This window comes from Schistocerca gregaria, chromosome 1 (genome assembly GCF_023897955.1).
Source record: "Schistocerca gregaria isolate iqSchGreg1 chromosome 1, iqSchGreg1.2, whole genome shotgun sequence".
Taxonomy (NCBI): Eukaryota; Metazoa; Arthropoda; class Insecta; order Orthoptera; family Acrididae; genus Schistocerca; species Schistocerca gregaria.
In genome coordinates, this window is record NC_064920.1 from 650968917 (window position 1) to 650986590 (window position 17674).

The following is a 17674-nucleotide window of genomic DNA, read 5'->3' on the forward strand; positions in this document are numbered from 1 at the left end:
GGAGGGTGAAGCTTTGACAATGCCAGCCACTCGTGCTGGCGAAACGTCAGAAAAATCATTAGATGAACGTCGGACGAAGAACCCGAGACAGAAGCCAACAGGCAGTTTCTCAGTCTAATGTTTGTTACTTGACGTCTTCATTGATCCGCAATTTTAATGGTCATTAGTGTACATAAATTCCTTCGTATAGGCATTTATTACTGTTTTCCCCGAAAGAGCTGCTTCTTCATGCCTACAGACACTACGAAATTCGGTTCGTTGGCGAAATTTCTTGACCGAACCTTTATTTGAATCAAAATAGCATTCAGTAGCATCACTTTTGTTTGACGTTTTCGGTTCTAAGACGCAATGTAAAAATAGAGCTACACGCACGTGGCACCATTCAGTTGAGCGGGGCTGACGTGAAGATCCCATGAATGTAATTGGTGAAGAAGATGAGCTAGCACAGTCGGCGCTAGATTTCATTGTGGACGGTTTGTAAGTACTGCCAAAAGTAAAGGCGCGATGTATCGCCATCGGTATACAGGTAAGTGACCGTCCATCTCTTGATCCATATAACAGCGGGGAAATGAGTGTCATCTAGATGCAGAAATTCAAATGGCTCTGAGCACTATGCGACTTATCTTCTGAGGTCATCAGTCGCCTAGAACTTAGAACTAAATAAACCTAACTAATCTAAGGACATCACACACATCCATTCCCGAGGCAGGATTCGAACCTGTGACCGTAGCGGTCGCTCGGCTCCAGACTCTAGCGCCTAGAACCGCACGGCCACTCCGGCCGGCAGATGCAGAAGTCCATGAGTCAATTAAGCCCGGCGGAATACAGAGTTAGCAGGCAACGAACAATCGATCCAGTTTCCGGATATTGCTGTTGGCAGCACAAGACAGGCTGTGGGCATCGTCTTCCACGAGGTCGCAAATTGCACAAAGTAGCGTGAACACGTTGATTTGTGGCGAATTTTGCACACGAGACATGGTACCATGTCGCCCGCACGTAGGAGGGAAGGAAAGACTGGTGGACACGATGCCAAACCCTAGGTCACCTCATCGATGGAACTTCGACGTTGTTGCAGAATATTTAACACAGCAGGCTGGTGTGAAAAAGGCGCTTGCTCGGTGGGTGTGAGCGTAATACATGTCGACGATGAATTCCGAAAAGTGCGCTTGATGGGACGTGATATGTTCTGCTGACACCGGTGGGAATATGGACGTGGTCATAAAAACGTACAGCAAGATGCGTGTGAGGAACGCACCGCTGCTTGTGTATGGTGGCCATGTACAAGGACGCCGCCGGCCGGAGTGGCCGTGCGGTTCTAGGCGCTATAGTTTGGGAACGCGTGACCGCTACGGTCGCAGGTTCGAATCCTGCCTCAGGCATGGATGTGTGTGACGTCCTTAGGTTAGTTAGGTTTAAGTAGGGGACTCATGACCACAGTAGTTAAGTTCCATAGTGCTCAGAGCCATTTGAACCATTTTACAAGGACGCCGCCCAATGTCGAACATTAGCGAGGATGAACCCCCGTCTGAGGGTGCAAAGTGAGCGTTTCGTAACAGACCTTGAGGAGCGTACCAGCAGTAAGAAAGTATCATAACGCGGCCTGGAGGCTGCGTACCGGAGCTGATGGCAGTGGAAACACCTGTGCAATGTCGACCGTCCTGGATGCCCTATACTGGCTGAGGTAGTCGACACGTTGTAACAAAAATCGAGTCGGTAGAGGTACGCCGGAAAGTGATGGCACCGGAGGAGCGCACGTAGGAGGAGAAAGGTATCGAGGGCCCTCCATGCACAGGAGGGTGCTAAGTCGACGCGTGAGAGGCCGCGTCCACTTGGCATTGCCAAGGATTTAGCGACATTCGTGGTACTGTCCGTTGTATTTTCGTAAATTGATATGAAATCGAGTACCATGTGTGTTTCGGTATGTGAGCGAACTAAGGGGAGGATGTAGTCCGCTTATGCATGACAACGAAAAGTGTGCTGTCGCAACGTGAAACCACAAAGTGGGTCGTCAGTTTCTCGATGAGTGGCTCCAGGCATTTGGCTCAGAGTAGTGTCGAAAGTGGGCAACCTTGTGTAATGGAGCGGCACATGATCACTAGTCCCACCGTATAATCATTGACCTGAAGCCGGGGTTCAGTGCTGCCGTCCAGGCACTGGATGATAGCAATAAAGGGAGTGGGAAACTCATTTGCTTATTTGGCCCTTGACGGAGAATAGAAAACGATACTGCAACTAGTCGGATGCGTTGTCAAAATCAATGGCAAGCACCGCGCCACGGAGTCTGCATGCCGCTGCCAATGAGATTAAGTTGCGACGTTCACTTGTAGTCGCTTGTATATTAACTGGGCCACCCGAAATTGTCTGTTCCAGGAATATAATGTTAGGGAGTATCTTGCGGTAACGTGTCTCTAGGAGGCAGCTCTAAGCTCTGGGCACTGGTTTGTAGATGAGTGTGATTATTACCTGTGGCAAAGATTGGCAGAACTGCCTTGTCTATCGTCAGCAGTTCATGAAACATTGGCATCCATTGTGATCTCATTAACTCAAGGAAGGCGCGATAAAATTTTATCCGCAGTCCATCGACTCTAGGCCACTTATTCAAAAAATCTCTATTGATTGCATCGTGGCTCTCGTCTTACTCAACCACCTTCGCCAGCTCATCTGCATCGTCACCGTCAAGGGAGCGCGATGTGTAGTAACACAACTTCTTCAGCACGAGCTTTGATCAGCTCCTCCTGGTTCATTGTATGTTAGTCGTCTACAAAGGCACCGACGATTTCGCCTCACTGAGAAGTGACAGATGTAGATCACTGGAAAGGGGGGGGGGGTTGTTCCTGTACCACTGAGTCCTGAGTCTGGTTCTCACATGTGCCCCCTGCAGCCTACGTAGTGCCAGAATCACGATTTGAGCCTTAATCCCGTTACGATCCTCCGGGTTTCATGGGAGGCCGGCTGGACGTGTAAATCGCGGAGAACGGCTTAGATACAGTTGGTAGTATTTTCATACGAGATAAAGTTACATCGTATGTCAGGTTTGGCAAGTTGCAGGCACCAATTGAAGGTTGTGCAGTACCTAGACAGTCGTCGTTCATGGGTGTCAGTAACGATTGAAGACACAGGGTTGTGGAGGTGGGAGATGTTTAGCTTCCACGACACACTACAGCACTAGTCCACCTTTTGCGGGAAGAGAATGTTGCAGATGTAAGCACAGTGGTCTTAAATGACCAAGGGCTGTAGTTCTGCACCATGGAGTGCAGGTGTCAGTCCCCGAGAGACGCAAATCCTGTTAAGGTGGTTCAACGAGTGATTTGTCTTTTATGTCTAGGTGCACTGCCTTGCTAAACACCCCAAGTGTCGCAGTGCAACATATCACAGGCGACAGGTGTTGCAGTGGCTCATTTGATCCTTAGGGTGCACGACTCAATTAAAATCACTCACAAGCAAATAATGGTCACAGTTTCCAAGAAGTAAACTGGCGATTTCTTTTGTTTTGAAGCGGTTGCTGTGTGTCTGCGGGTCGAGGCATAAATGTTGACGATACATGTCACCATGACGGCGAGCGCGATGCCTCTTGCAGACGGAATGTATATGACGTTAGTTATAACGATGCCCTCATGTTTGTAAATGACTGCAGCCCATCGGAGGTGGTCACCAGAGGAGGGATAAGTGGTATAGCCACGACGTCTTGAAGTGTGGCCAAGTGTATTATCTGCAGTTGTGCAATTTTGATGTCGAATGCCATCATCATATCGCATAGTAGTTGAACTTTCTGTCGAGAGCCAACGTTGTTAGTGTTAATCACTGCTATTTGATATGTTCGGACTAGAGCCCTGAAGTGCGGTCGAACTCCGTCAGTGGGGATCGGGGAGGGGAAAAGCAGCAGTGAGCCATGCCGTATGCCACTTGACAGCATTGGGCCCCTTCCTGGAGTAACTTTGTTCCCAGCATGTAATTCGGTCATCGTCGACGTCGTCACTCCGCGCCATCGAGGCTCCGCCGTCGTGCAGGCCATATGTTCTGTCTCGTCCGTAGGAGTGCTAGTCTTGCAAGTTTCACAGGAGAACTTCTGTGAAGTTTGGAAGGTAGGAGACGAGGTACTAGCTGTAGTGAAGCTATGAGGATGGTTTCTGAGGAGTGTTTGGGTAACTCAGCTAGTAATATACTTGCCCACGAGAGGCAAAGATCCAGAGTTCGGTCCGCCACATAGAGATGGTCTGACAGGAAGTTTCATATCAGCGCACACTCCACTGCATAGTGAAAATTCACTCAAGTATCTTTTTCTTAACCCAAGAGACAATACATTTTCTACTTCTGTTATTCGATTCGTAGCATAATCACTAGTTTCGGCAAATTCCCTGACTTTCGCTCGTCTTTCTTCTTTAAGTTAGCTGATGTAACCCCCTATTCTGCTTAGCCAGGTAAGAAATACGGACGCTGTTCTCAGGTTTCGTCATCTTTTTTTCTCCGATTTCATTGCATCAAAAACAATCCCTGAGAAACCATGAACAATTTTGTACTTTCTCTGCGTTCATGAGCCAAATTATTATTATTATATTTTGGAAATTCTTCATTCGATTTGTTCTTCGATAATGGTACTTTTACCGTGAGGAAGCACTAAATGGACTATTTAGTTTCCTAGATCAACTTTTGCTCTCCAAAGAACACAAGGAAACCAAAACAGTCTTTGACAATTAGTTGTATTCTGTGTAATAACCGGTTTCGATCGTTATGATCATCACCCTTGAACGTAGTAAAATTAATTGCCGTGATTGCCCTCGTCACACAATAAAATAAGACAAAACTGTGGTAAACACTCATAGCGCGTGACGTGCAGCCATCTTAGCACACTGTGCAGTACTGCAGCTGTAAGCAGATGAAATTTACGGTCAAAGACTGTTTTTTTTCACGTATTCGCAAATATTCTACCATTATTACTTTCAAGGTGGCCATGTCACCCCTCATCAAGTTTTCACATTACATTCATCTGGGCTTCTTTTTTTTTTTTTTTTTTATTACAGCGTCGCTGGTCTACACATGCTACGGTACCTTCATGGGTTGGCCTGGAACGACTTTGCCGATCCTGGAGGCAGAAGATTCGCCAATTCCACTCACCCCTGACGAGGGGTCTTGGCTGGCCTCCATCAACTCGCTCACCATGCTGGTGACTATATTTGCCGCCGGCTATGCAGTGGACGTCGTGGGGCGTAAGAAAGTGGCCCTCTTTGGAGCTGGACCTTTTGTCGTCTGGTGGTTGATGGTGGCATTCGCCGATTCCTATGAAATGCTGCTCTCAGCACGAGCGATTGGAAGTTTGGGAGCCGGTGCCATTATTACTGCCTTACCTGTTTTTCTGTGTGAGATAGCCGACACCGATCTAAGGGGGACGCTAGTTGTGATCCATTACATCCTTATGCAGTGTGGCACCCTGCTCGTGTATTGCATTGGGCCTTACCTATCCATCACCACCGTTGCTCTCATCTGCACCTCAATTCCGATAATCTTCGTCTTGACATTCATCTGGATGCCGGAGTCACCATACTTCTTTCTCACGCATCACAGAGAAGCGGAAGCTGTGAAGTGTCTCGAAAGACTCAAAGGTCAACTAACGTCAGAGGAGCTCAAGGTTGAGCTGGAATTGTTGTATAAAGATATACGTGAGAAACAGCAAAACAAAGGAAAGTTCACGGACGTTATCTTGGTGCCAGTGCACCGCCGGACGTTGCTCTTAGCGACAGGATTTATTCTATTTCAGATGTCGGCAGGGTCGACCGCACTCGCCACGTACACGACGTACATATTTGAGAAGAGTGGAAGCGAACTTGACTCGAACATCTCTTCCATCATCCTGACGGTCGTCACGCTTGGTGCAAACGTCGTGTCGTCGCTGGTCGTCGAGAGGTTCGATCGGCGGCCCCTCTGCATGGCGACTTTCTCAGTGTGCGCCATCTGTCTGGCTGCAGAGGGAGCTTACTTCTACGTCGACGACATCTACGGAAGTGTGCCAACTGCATTCGACTGGGTGCCACTCGCTGGCATGATTGGATTCAATGTAATGCAACAGCTTCTTAATGGGAAGCTGCTATTGGTTTCACGTGGAATCATATCTTTGATCTATCAGTGTGAATATACAACGGTTGGAACTTTAATAGTGGCAACTATTTATTTACAATTTGCATAAAATAGATACATCTTTCAAAGCTTTACAGACCTACAAAGGAGTCACCAGACATGCACTCTGCCTCGCGTATCATATCCGTCTCCTGTCCCCCACACGGATCCTTTATGGTCTGTTTCCCTTCCCCCATCTCGTCCTGTTCCTTGAACGAATACGGATGCTATACGTCTCCCGCAAACTGAATCCCCCCCATCCTTTCATTTCTCCCATCCTCTCCCACCCTAGCCCTCTGCCGCGCCTGTACCACAGTGTGCCACCTCGTCTCTATTTCCACACACTCCATACCGTCACCCAAGGTGGCTTCCGCCAACTCCCTCTCCCAGATGATGTCCATATGCCTTCCATCTACCCCTCCTACCACATCTAATCCCTCCTTCTTCCCCCTGTCCTGAGAGCTCCCTCTCTCTCTCCCTCTGCCCCTTCCCTTCTTCCTCCTTTTCCCCTGCCGACCATCTTCTTTCTCCTTTTCACCCCACCCCCTGGGCTTCAAGCTCCTTTCCTTCTCCCCTTCAACACCCCCTCCTCCCCCTCCAGGTTTCCCCCTACCGTCTCTCCCCCCTCACTTTTCTTCCCTCCTCCTACCCTTCACCCATTTGGTGCAGTGATTTTTAACATTTTCACTGTGGTGTCAGTGTTTCTCTAGTGCCGTGTGCAGTGGTACATTCCACCAGCACCAACAGTGTCGCCAGCATTATTCATTTGTGTTCCCACTGCGGTGTTTCTTTGTTTTCGTGTCAACTCACAGTGCTCATTCTCTGCATGTGTATGTGGCTCTCCCCTATGTTGTTTTTAAATCTACCATTTATACTCATCTTTTTTTGTTCTTGTTTATTCTGCATTTTATACCATTCTCTAATCTATGTTCTTTTCTCAATTGACTACGTTTTTCTGTAACTCTTTTGGCTGAAGAGTGGCGCATTGTGTCGCTGCCAGCCCACCCCATTTTGGGGAATGAAATAACAAGAAAGAAAGAAACCAGAAGAGTCACCAGCATTGTGTATAACCCATTTCCAGCGATGTGGAAGTCGAGGGATACTCTTAGCAGTGCCAGGTATGTTGACAGTTCGAGTGGCGTGCTTTACTGCCCGACGAATTTGTAGCAGTTCTGAAGCGAATGCCGTGAAGTGTTTCCTTCAGTTTAGGAATCGAGTTGAATTTATGAGTGCTTAAGTCAGGGTAGTGCAGCAGGTGGTATAGCACTTAGCAGCTGCATCAGTCAAACAAATCACTAACAGCTTGCACTGTATGTGCTGGAGCACTTTCCTGCAAAATGATAGTCAGGTCCTGCACAAAGTATCATCACTTCTGTTTCTAAGCTGTTCATTTTTGGAACACAACCTATGACCAGCTTACAGAAAGAAGCGATGACACTTTCTGCAGGACCTGACCAGCATTTTGCAGGACAATGCTCAAGCACGTGCATTCCTAGCTGTTACTGATTTGTTTGACTGATGTAGTTGCTATGTGCTATAGCACCTGCTATACTCCCCTGATTTAAGCCCTCATAAGTTCAACTCGATTCCTAAACTGAAGGAAACACTTCACGGCATTTGGTTCAGAACTACTACAAATTGGTCAGGCAGTAGTCCGAGCTGCTCGAACTATCAACACAACTGGTACTGCTAAGAGTATCCTGCGACTTCCACATCGCTGGCAATGGGTTATACACAATGCTGGTGACTCATTTGAAGGTCAGTAAAACTCTGAAACACTTATCTATTTTGTACAGGATGTAAAAAATAGTTGCCACTATTAAAGTTCCAGCCCTCGTTTATATAGAAACTAACTCAGCATATATCTTTTTCATGTCCAAATACTGCATCACCGTTAGGTGAAAGGAAAACCTATTCAATGTTAACTTCCTAGTCGTTAACCTCAATATTATTTAGTGGCCTGAACTGAGGAGAGTTCACGTTTGCTTCAGTTTTTGACGACGTAAACCTCCGTTACTGTGGATAGTATTATACTATCTCTCAGACCTCCGGAAACGTTAAATGCCACGTGAAACTTATGCCCCGGCCGTCAATGAGAGACTGGCCTAGAATTGTTAGGAAATGTGAGGCAACAGGACTACCATAGTCCTGCCAGAATGCTACTATCATTACTTGTGTGTGAACGAACGCTTCCCAGCATGCAAAGATGCTGCTTATGAAACGTTCTCGAGTTTCAAACCGGATGGCTGTGTTGGGATACCTGTATATCCAGCTGGGAACTCAAGATTTGTTCATGAATATCATTATATTGCTGCCACACCTCGTACCCAGACAGCATCTGTTCCATAGGATCCACATCCAGTCGCGTATGATGGATTGAATGAGTCCCAGTTCTCAGTGATATTGAAACACACCGACTATACTTTTACAGACTAACTATGAATTCATTCTTAAAGAGAACGATCATCATTTCAGCGCAGGTACTGAAACTTTCTCCTTCGACTAATGGTAACCTGTGCACATGTTACTGGTGGCCCCACATGTTATCCTAAAGAAGCTATCTAAAACCTCTTCCCACCCCCCACTGTCTGCAACAAGGGAAGACCATATTTAGTATGGGCACTCAGACCTTAACATTAATCATTAAGAGTACAAAACGGCACAGTATCGACCATGGATGTGCCTCATAGCCATTGGCCATTCTTGGCTGATTAAATTCAACGCTGAAGTTGTGGGTAGACGCAACATTCAGACACTACGAACAACAGACTCAATAAATTTAATTCCTATCAATGCAGTCTTCCACTCCTGTTTCCTAGGAACATTTTCGTACTTGTCAGTCGAAACACAATAGCGAATGGTCTACTGCACAATTTGAGTTTTCATTCACAAGTTTTGGCTATGTTTGTCTGAGAAATCACAGTCTGTTACTGGCGCACTATTGTATTTTATACAACTAATGTCGCTAATCCACGCTTCTGCCTCTAGTAGCTGTCTTATCTCACCCTCAGAGAAGCAAATGCTTTACTACGTGTCATTGAGTCAATAGTACACGTGATGAAACCAGATCTGCTATAGTAACAATATTTGTTGTTGTTGTGATCTTCATACCTGAGACTGGTTTGATGCAGCTCTCCGTGCTACTCTATCCTGTGCAAGTTTCTTCATTTCCCGGTACCTAATGCAACCTACATCCTTCTCAATCTGCTTAGTGTATTCATCTCTTGGTCTCCCTCTACGAGTTTTACCCTCCAATGCTAAATTGGTGATCACTTGATGCCTCAGAACATGTCCTACCAACCGATCCCTTCTTATAGTCAAGTTGTGCCACAAACTCCTCTTCTCTCCAATTCTCTTCAATACCTCGTCATTAGTTATGTGATCCACCCATCTAATCTTCAGCATTCTTCTGTAGCACCACATTTCGAAAGCTTCTATTCTTTTCTTGTCCAAACTATTTATCGTCCATGTTTCACTCCATACAAATACTTTCAGAAATGACTTCCTGACACTTAAACCTATACTCGATGTTAACAAAATCCTCTTCTTCAGAAATGCTTTCCTTGCCATTGCCAGTCTACATTTTATATCCTCTCTACTTCGACCAACATCAGTTACTTTGCTCTCCAAATAGCAAAAATCCTTTACTACTTTAAGTGTCTCATTTCCTAATCTAATTCTCTCAGCATCACCTTACTTAATTCGACTACATTCCATTATCCTAGTTTTGCTTTTGCTGATGTTCATCTTATATCCTCCCTTCAAGATACTGCCCATTCCGTTCAACTGCTCCTTTGCTGTCTCTGACAGAATTATAATGGCATCGGCGAACCTCAAAGTTTTCATTCCTTCACCATGGATTTTAATTCCTACGCCAAATTTTTCTTTGTTTCCTTTACTGCTTGCTCAATATACAGATTGAATAATATCAGGGGTAATCTGTCTCACTCCCGTCCCAACCACTGCTCCCCTTTCGTGCCTCTAAACTCTTTTAACTCCCATCTGGTTTCTTTACAAATTGTAAATAGCCTTTCGCTCCATGTATTTTACCCCTGCCACCCTCAGAATTTGAAAGAGGGTATTATAGTTAACATTGTTAAAAGCTTCCCCTAAGTCTACAAATGCTAGAAACGTTGGTTTGCCTTTCCTTAATCTATTTTCTAAGATAAGTCGTGGGGTCAGTATTGCCTCACGCGTTCCAACATTTCTACGAAATCCAAACTGATCTTCCCCGAGGTCTGGTTCCACCAATTTTTCCACCCGCCTGTAATGAATTCACGTTTTCACGTTAGTATTTTGCAATCGTGTCGAATTAAACTGATAATTCGGTAATTTTCACACATATCAACACCTGCTTTCTTTGGAATTGGAATTATTATATTCTTGTTCAAGTCTGAGAGTATTTCGCCTGTCTCATACATCTTGCTCACCAGATGGTAGAGTTTTGTCAGGGCTGGCTCTCCCAAGGCTATCAGTAGTTCTAATGGAATGTTGTCTATTCCTGGGACCTTATTTCGGCTTAGGTCTTTCAGCGCTCTGTCAAACTCTTGACTCAGTATCATATCTCCCATTTCATCTTCCTCCACATGCTCTTCCATTTCCATAATATTGTCCCCAAGTATATCGCCCTTGTATAGACCCTCTATATACTCCTTCTACCTTTCAGCTTTCCTTTCTTTGCTTAGAACGGGGTTCCATCTGAGCTCTTGATATTCATACAAGTGGTTCTCTTTTCTCCAAAGGTCTGTTTAACTTTCCTGTAGGCAGTATCTACTTTACCCCTAGTGAGATAAGCCTCTACATCCTTGAATTTGCCCTCTAGCCATCCCTGCTTAGCCATTTTGCACTTCCTGTCAATCTCATTTTTGAGACGTTTGCATTCCTTTTTGCTTGCTTCATTTACTGCATTTTTACATTTTCTCCTTTCATCAGTTAAATTCAATATTTCTTCTGTTACCCAAGGATTTCTACTAGCCCTCGTCTTTTTACCGATTTGTTCCTCTGCTGCCTTCACTACTTCATCCCTCAAAGCTACCCATTCTTCTTCTACTGTATTTATTTCCCCAATTTCTGTCTTGTTCCCTTATTCTCTCCCTGAAACTGTGTACTACCTCTGGTTTAGTCAGATTATACAGGTTCCATGTCCTTAAATTCCCACCTTTTTGCAGTTTCTTCAGTGTTAATCTACAGTTCATAACCAATAGATTGTGTGCGGAGTCCATATCTGCCCTTGGAAATGTCTTACAATTTAAGACATGGTTCCTAAATGTCTGTCTTACCATTACATAATCTATCTGATACATTCTAGTACACTAATGACCATTAAAATTACTACACCACGAAGATGACGTGCTACAGACGCGAAATTTAACCGACAGGAAGAATATGCGTAGATATGCAAATTATTATCTTTTCAGAGCATTCACACAAGGTTGGCGCCGGTGGCGACACCTTCAACGTGCTGATATGAGGAACGTTTCCAACCGATTTCCCATACACAGACAGTAGTTGACTGGCGTTGCCTGCTGAAACGTTGTTGTAATGCCTCGTTTAAGGAGGAGAAATGCGTACCATCACGTTTCCGACTTTGATTAAGGTCGGATTGTAGCCTATCGCGATTGCGGTTTATCTTCTCGCGACATTGCTGCTCGCGGTCGTCGAGATCGAAAGACTGGTAGCAGAATATTGAATCGGTAGGTTGAGGAGGGTAATACGGAACGCTGTGATGGATCCCAATGGCCTCGTATCCCTAGCAGTCAAGATGACAGGCATCTTATCCGCATGGCTGTAACTGATCGTGCAGCCACGTCTCGATCCCTGAGTCAACAGATGGGGACATTTGCAAGACAACAACCATCTGCACGAACAGTTCGACGACGTTTGCAGCAGCATGGACTATCAGCTCGGAGAGCATGGCTGCGGTTTCCCTTGCCGCTACATCACAGACAGGAGCGCCTGCGATAGTGTACTCAACGACGAGCCTGGGTGCACGAATGGAAAAACGTCATTTTTTCGGATAAACCCAGGTTCTGTTTACAGAATCATGATGGTCGCATCCGTTTTTGGCGACATCGCGGTGAATTCACATTGGAAGCGTGTATTCGCCATCATCACGCTTGCGTATCACCCGGCTTGATGGTATGGGGTGTCACTGGTTACATGACTCGGTCACCTCTTGTTCGCATTTACGGCACTTTTAACAGTGTAGCCTACGTTACATTTCAGATGTGTTACGACCCGTGGCTCTACCCTTCATTCGGTCCTCCGAAACCCTACATTTCAGCAGGATAATGCACGACCTCATGTTGCAGGTCTTGTACGGGCCTTCCTGGATACAGAAAATGTCCGACTGCTGCCCTACCAGCTCATTCTCCAGACCTCTCACTAATTGAAAACGGCTGGTCAATAGTGGCCGAGCAACTGGCTCGTCAAAATACGCCAGTCACTACTCTTGATGAACTGCGGTATCGTGTTGAAGCTGCATGGGCCAGCTGTACCTGTACACGCCTTCCAAACCCTGTGTGACTCAATGCCCAGGCGTATCAAGGCCATTATTACGGCCAGAGGTGGTTGTTCTGGGCACTGATTTCTCAGGATGTAAGCATCCAAATTGCTTGAAATGTAATCACTTGTGAGCTGTATTATAATATATGTCCAATGAATTCCCGATCATCATCTGCATTTCTTCTTGGTGTAGCAATTTTAATGGCTAGCAGTGTATCAAGTATCTACCTAGTAACAATATGCTTATCTTTTTAGTGAGTTTAATGATGTATTGGTTTTCTTAAGTTTTTCCAAATGCATAAAACCGTTGCTCAGTTTAGTTTTTTTGGCGTTGATTGCGTTAGTTTCTCTAAAGAGACTGGGATAAGTTAGATTGTAATATGTGTTAAACTTGTTACAGATTTCGTACTCTATCGGCCTGGCACCAGTGCTGTCCTTGTTTATGGGTGAACTGTTCCACGTGTCTGTGAAGGGCATCGGCGTGGCTATTGGCATGATCGTTATAGCACTGTATGGCTTCTTCCTCAAGAAGATGTTCCAGGTGGTCTCGGACGGCCTGGGAGCTTACTATTCCTTCTGGTGCTTCACCGTGATGTGTGTGGGTGGCATTATTTATGTATACGCGGTCATGCCCGAGACGAGGAACAAGAGTTTCGCGCAGATCAACGAGGAAATGGACAGTCGTGTAGGTAGAGAAGTCAGCAGAAATATGGACGAATCCGTGAAAGAATGTCCGAGCTGAAAACAAATGAGTAGCGACGCTTGAATCACTTGGCTGAACTGTAAAGCAAGACCGACTATAATTTATTCTACCTGTTAATAGACTGATATGTGCAGTGATCGTGAGAACGTAGAGACCTTTGATTACATCAAGAAATTTAAATGTTATCAAATCAAAGTTGGTAATGTAGAGGAGTTGAGGAAACTGTGATGGTCAAATTTTTTACGCACAAATGCACAATTTCTTTGAGTAAGGAACATACAATCATCCAGACTGTTCAATGACGAGCATACATATGAATAAGTTTCGTCTATGAAGAATAGAAACATAGTAAATCGGGTGTATGTAAGGTGAAATAAAAAGACTGTTTAGATTTCTGCATTTTAGTTCATCCTAAAAATTCTGCATTAAGATTTAGAAACATTTTTGTTATTTTATTCTAGTGACGTGTGAAGTGAATGTATGCAAATCTTAGCAAATGACGTCAGACTTCTGTTAGGATAAAATGTAACACATTCACGTAACATTTGGTGATATAATCCTAGCTATTAACACGTTTTTGGTAGCAGGGCGCATCAGCTGGTTTCAGAAAAAAGAAGGCTTTGTTCTCTTATGTGAACAAACTGCTCACTTGGGTGCATATTTTGTTCGTTTATGATGGAATTAGTGGGAAATAACTATCAAGATAATTAATGTAATTTATAGCCAAGGTGGCGACCTAGTCTGGGATTTGGGTTCATGTTTACTCAGACATTAGTAAAATGTCGAGCGCTTTTAGTGTAAAGTGATAACTCTCCGTTTAATTGTGGTCATTTACGACCACCCATACCCCTACTGTGCAGCTATTGGTCATTTCAAAACATTAACTTCACCAAGCTTTAGCTACTTAAGGACCTTTAGCCCAGCATTCTTAATTTGGACCTCGTTCAAGCAGCAGCAACAGCATGAGTAAATTCACGTGATACTGCAAATTTCCAGCATAGTAAAGCAACCTGCGGTAGTAACCTAGTTTTCATTAAAGTTCGGAAGCTAGTGCTGTTTCCTGCGTCACACGGCGCAGTTTATAGTTTCATGGCCAGTTTTTACACACTTTTTAAGAGGATGCATATTCCATCATTATTTTACCGATCTCCCCTCTTTTTTGTAAGATGATGCACGTGAATATGAGTTTCAATGCTATTTTCCCACACTTTTTAAGAAGATATATACAAAGGTGGCTTTTGCGACTAATTTAACCTATTTTTAAGTGACGCACGTAAAATTTCATGAATCTCATGTAATATACGTGGCTTTAAGTAGTTAACAATTTTCAGCATATGACGCTATTTACGGTTTTTAGGCAATTCACTAACATTTTATCGAGATTAAATAGCAGGTAGTCATAGTTAAACTTCCCCTATTTAAGACATTATAACAGGAAAATTAATTACCGCATGAGTGCCAAACTTGGTAGCATTAATATCCAGAGTGTGGTGTGAATGATATCCTTGTGTCACAGCGTCACCGTCCGGTTCCAACAATGGCCACCAGGTGCTGTGACCAGTGATCGAGATTCGTAGTCGCACACACCTGACCAGTCGCAGTGCCGTTGTTGACGTGTCAACATGGCCTTGGACAAAAGGAGCAGGACCTTATTGGTGAAGTTCTGTAATCAAAACAACAGTATGCTATAGCTGCATTTTGAGAATATCGCCAGCTGAAAGGATTATGGAAGGATCCTCTTGCTCCACCTGCTGTGCGGAGCATGATGAAGAAATTAGAATCAACTGGACAACCGGGCGTCGCTCTGAGAAGAAGTTGACGGTTGCACCACACGTGATTGATGAAATCGCTGTTGCTATGGCAGACAACACTGCGCGCAATTCCCGATCGCCAGGCAGTGTGCGTGCCGTGGGCCACTGTATGAAAGGTTCTTCGAACCAGTCTCATGTGATATCCGTACAAGATCCATGTCATACAGCAGCTTGCACCACAGGACGTACAACGGCGCGTTGACTTCGCTCTCCATGTTTCGCAAGGATTGAAGTTGACGAGGGCTGTCCCTGGACTATACTACGGACAGAGGAAGCTCATTTTTCTCAGAAAGGTGAGGTAAACATACTGAATTGCCGAGTGTGGGGATTTTCACCTCCAGTCACTGTGCATGGAGTTCCTCCGTACTTGAACGTGTCACCGTATGGTGTGACTTAATGGGTACGTTCATAATTGGGCCATTCTATTTTGGAACACGATGGGGCTGAAGGACCAAAGACGTGCAGTGTTGTGACTGGCCAGTATTACAATGATATGCTTTGCTAGCCTTTCATACCCGCCCTATAGGAGAGAGACACAATGATCTCAACAGTTTTCATGCAAGATGGAGCCGCATCGCACATCACTCATGAAGTTCACTTGCTTCTCGAAAACATACACTCCTGGAAATTGAAATAAGAACACCGTGAATTCATTGTCCCAGGAAGGGGAAACTTTATTGACACATTCCTGGGGTCAGATACATCACATGATCACACTGACAGAACCACAGGCACATAGAACAGGCAACAGAGCATGCACAATGTCGGCACTAGTACAGTGTATATCCACCTTTCGCAGCAATGCAGGCTGCTATTCTCCCATAGAGACGATCGTAGAGATGCTGGATGTAGTCCTGTGGAACGGCTTGCCATGCCATTTCCACCTGGCGCCTCAGTTGGACCAGCGTTCGTGCTGGACGTGCAGACCGCGTGAGACGACGCTTCATCCAGTCCCAAACATGCTCAATGGGGGACAGATCCGGAGATCTTGCTGGCCAGGGTAGTTGACTTACACCTTGTAGAGCACGTTGGGTAGCACGGGATACATGCGGACGTGCATTGTCCTGTTGGAACAGCAAGTTCCCTTGCCGGGCTGGGGATGGTAGAACGATGGGTTCGATGACGGTTTGGATGTACCGTGCACTATTCAGTGTCCCCTCGACGATCACCAGATGTCTATGGCCAGTGTAGGAGATCGCTCCCCACACCATGATGCCGGGTGTTGGCCCTGTGTGCCTCGGTCGTATGCAGTCCTGATTGTGGCGCTCACCTGCACGGCGCCAAACACGCATACGACCATCATTGGCACCAAGGCAGAAGCGACTCTCATCGCTGAAGACGACACGTCTCCATTCGTCCCTCCATTCACGCCTGTCGCGACACCACTGGAGGCGGGCTGCACGATGTTGGGGCGTGAGCGGAAGACGGCCTAACGGTGTGCGGGACCGTAGCCCAGCTTCATGGAGACGGTTGCGAATGGTCCTCGCCGATACCCCAGGAGCAACAGTGTCCCTAATTTGCTGGGAAGTGGCGGTGCGGTCCCCTACGGCACTGCGTAGTATCCTACGGTCTTGGCGTGCATCCGTGCGTCGCTGCGGTGCGATCCCAGGTCGACGGGCACGTGCACCTTCCGCCGACAACTGGCGACAACATCGATGTACTGTCGAGACCTCACGCCCCACGTGTTGAGCAATTCGGCGGTACGTCCACCCGGTCTCCCGCATGCCCACTATACGCCCTCGCTCAAAGTCCGTCAACTGCACATACGGTTCACGTCCACGCTGTCGCGGTATGCTACCAGTGTTAAAGACTGCGATGGAGCTCCGTATGCCACGGCAAACTGGCTGACACTGACGGCGGCGGTGCACAAATGCTGCGCAGCTAGCGCCATTCGACGGCCAACACTGCGGTTCCTGGTGTGTCCGCTGTGCCGTGCGTGTGATCATTGCTTGTACAGCCCTCTCGCAGTGTCCGGAGCAAGTATGGTGGGTCTGATACGCCGGTGTCAATGTGTTCTTTTTTCCATTTCCAGGAGTGTATTTGAAAACGATCGAATTATCAGCCGACCGTTTCCAAATGCTTGGGTGGCACGATCGCATGATCGCACTCCCTGTGATTTCTGGTTTGGGGCTCCTGAAGGACAGGGTTTACCAGGGGAACATTCACATATGTGCTGATCCGAAGCGCAGCATTTAAAGAGAGGTAGGAAATATACATACGGACACGCTTCGTTCTGCTGTACAGAAAGCAATCGTGTGCTTCCAGACTCTTCTGGACACTGATTTGGCGCCATATTGAGCCCCTTTTGTAGCAGTAATGGTACCAGTATGTAATGGCGTGATGTACCGTAGCAGGACATTAAAAGTGTGTCAGTTGTATTGATTCTGCATTATTCCTCTTCCCCATATACTTGACATTAATGCTACCAAATTTGGTACTGGTATGGTTATTAGTTTCCGTGTTACAACGTGTGAAACAGGGAAGTCTTAATTATAACCCCTCTGGTAGTAACTTTCATTTGCATTCAGCTCCAACTCTCACCAAGTGT

The 17674-nt window shown here is 45.9% G+C and overlaps 1 protein-coding gene across 1 annotated transcript in view; it reads left to right on the top strand.

Annotated features, from left to right (window-relative positions):
• The first annotated feature begins 412 nt into the window (after positions 1-412).
• LOC126266839 (uncharacterized) overlaps positions 413-17674 on the top strand; it is a 152715-nt gene continuing 135453 nt past the window's right edge. The window contains exons 1-3 of the mRNA XM_049971453.1: positions 413-473; positions 5019-6049; positions 13013-13297. Of these exons, the coding sequence (XP_049827410.1) occupies positions 413-473; positions 5019-6049; positions 13013-13297 (1377 nt within the window). The remainder of the gene's footprint in view (positions 474-5018; positions 6050-13012; positions 13298-17674) is intronic.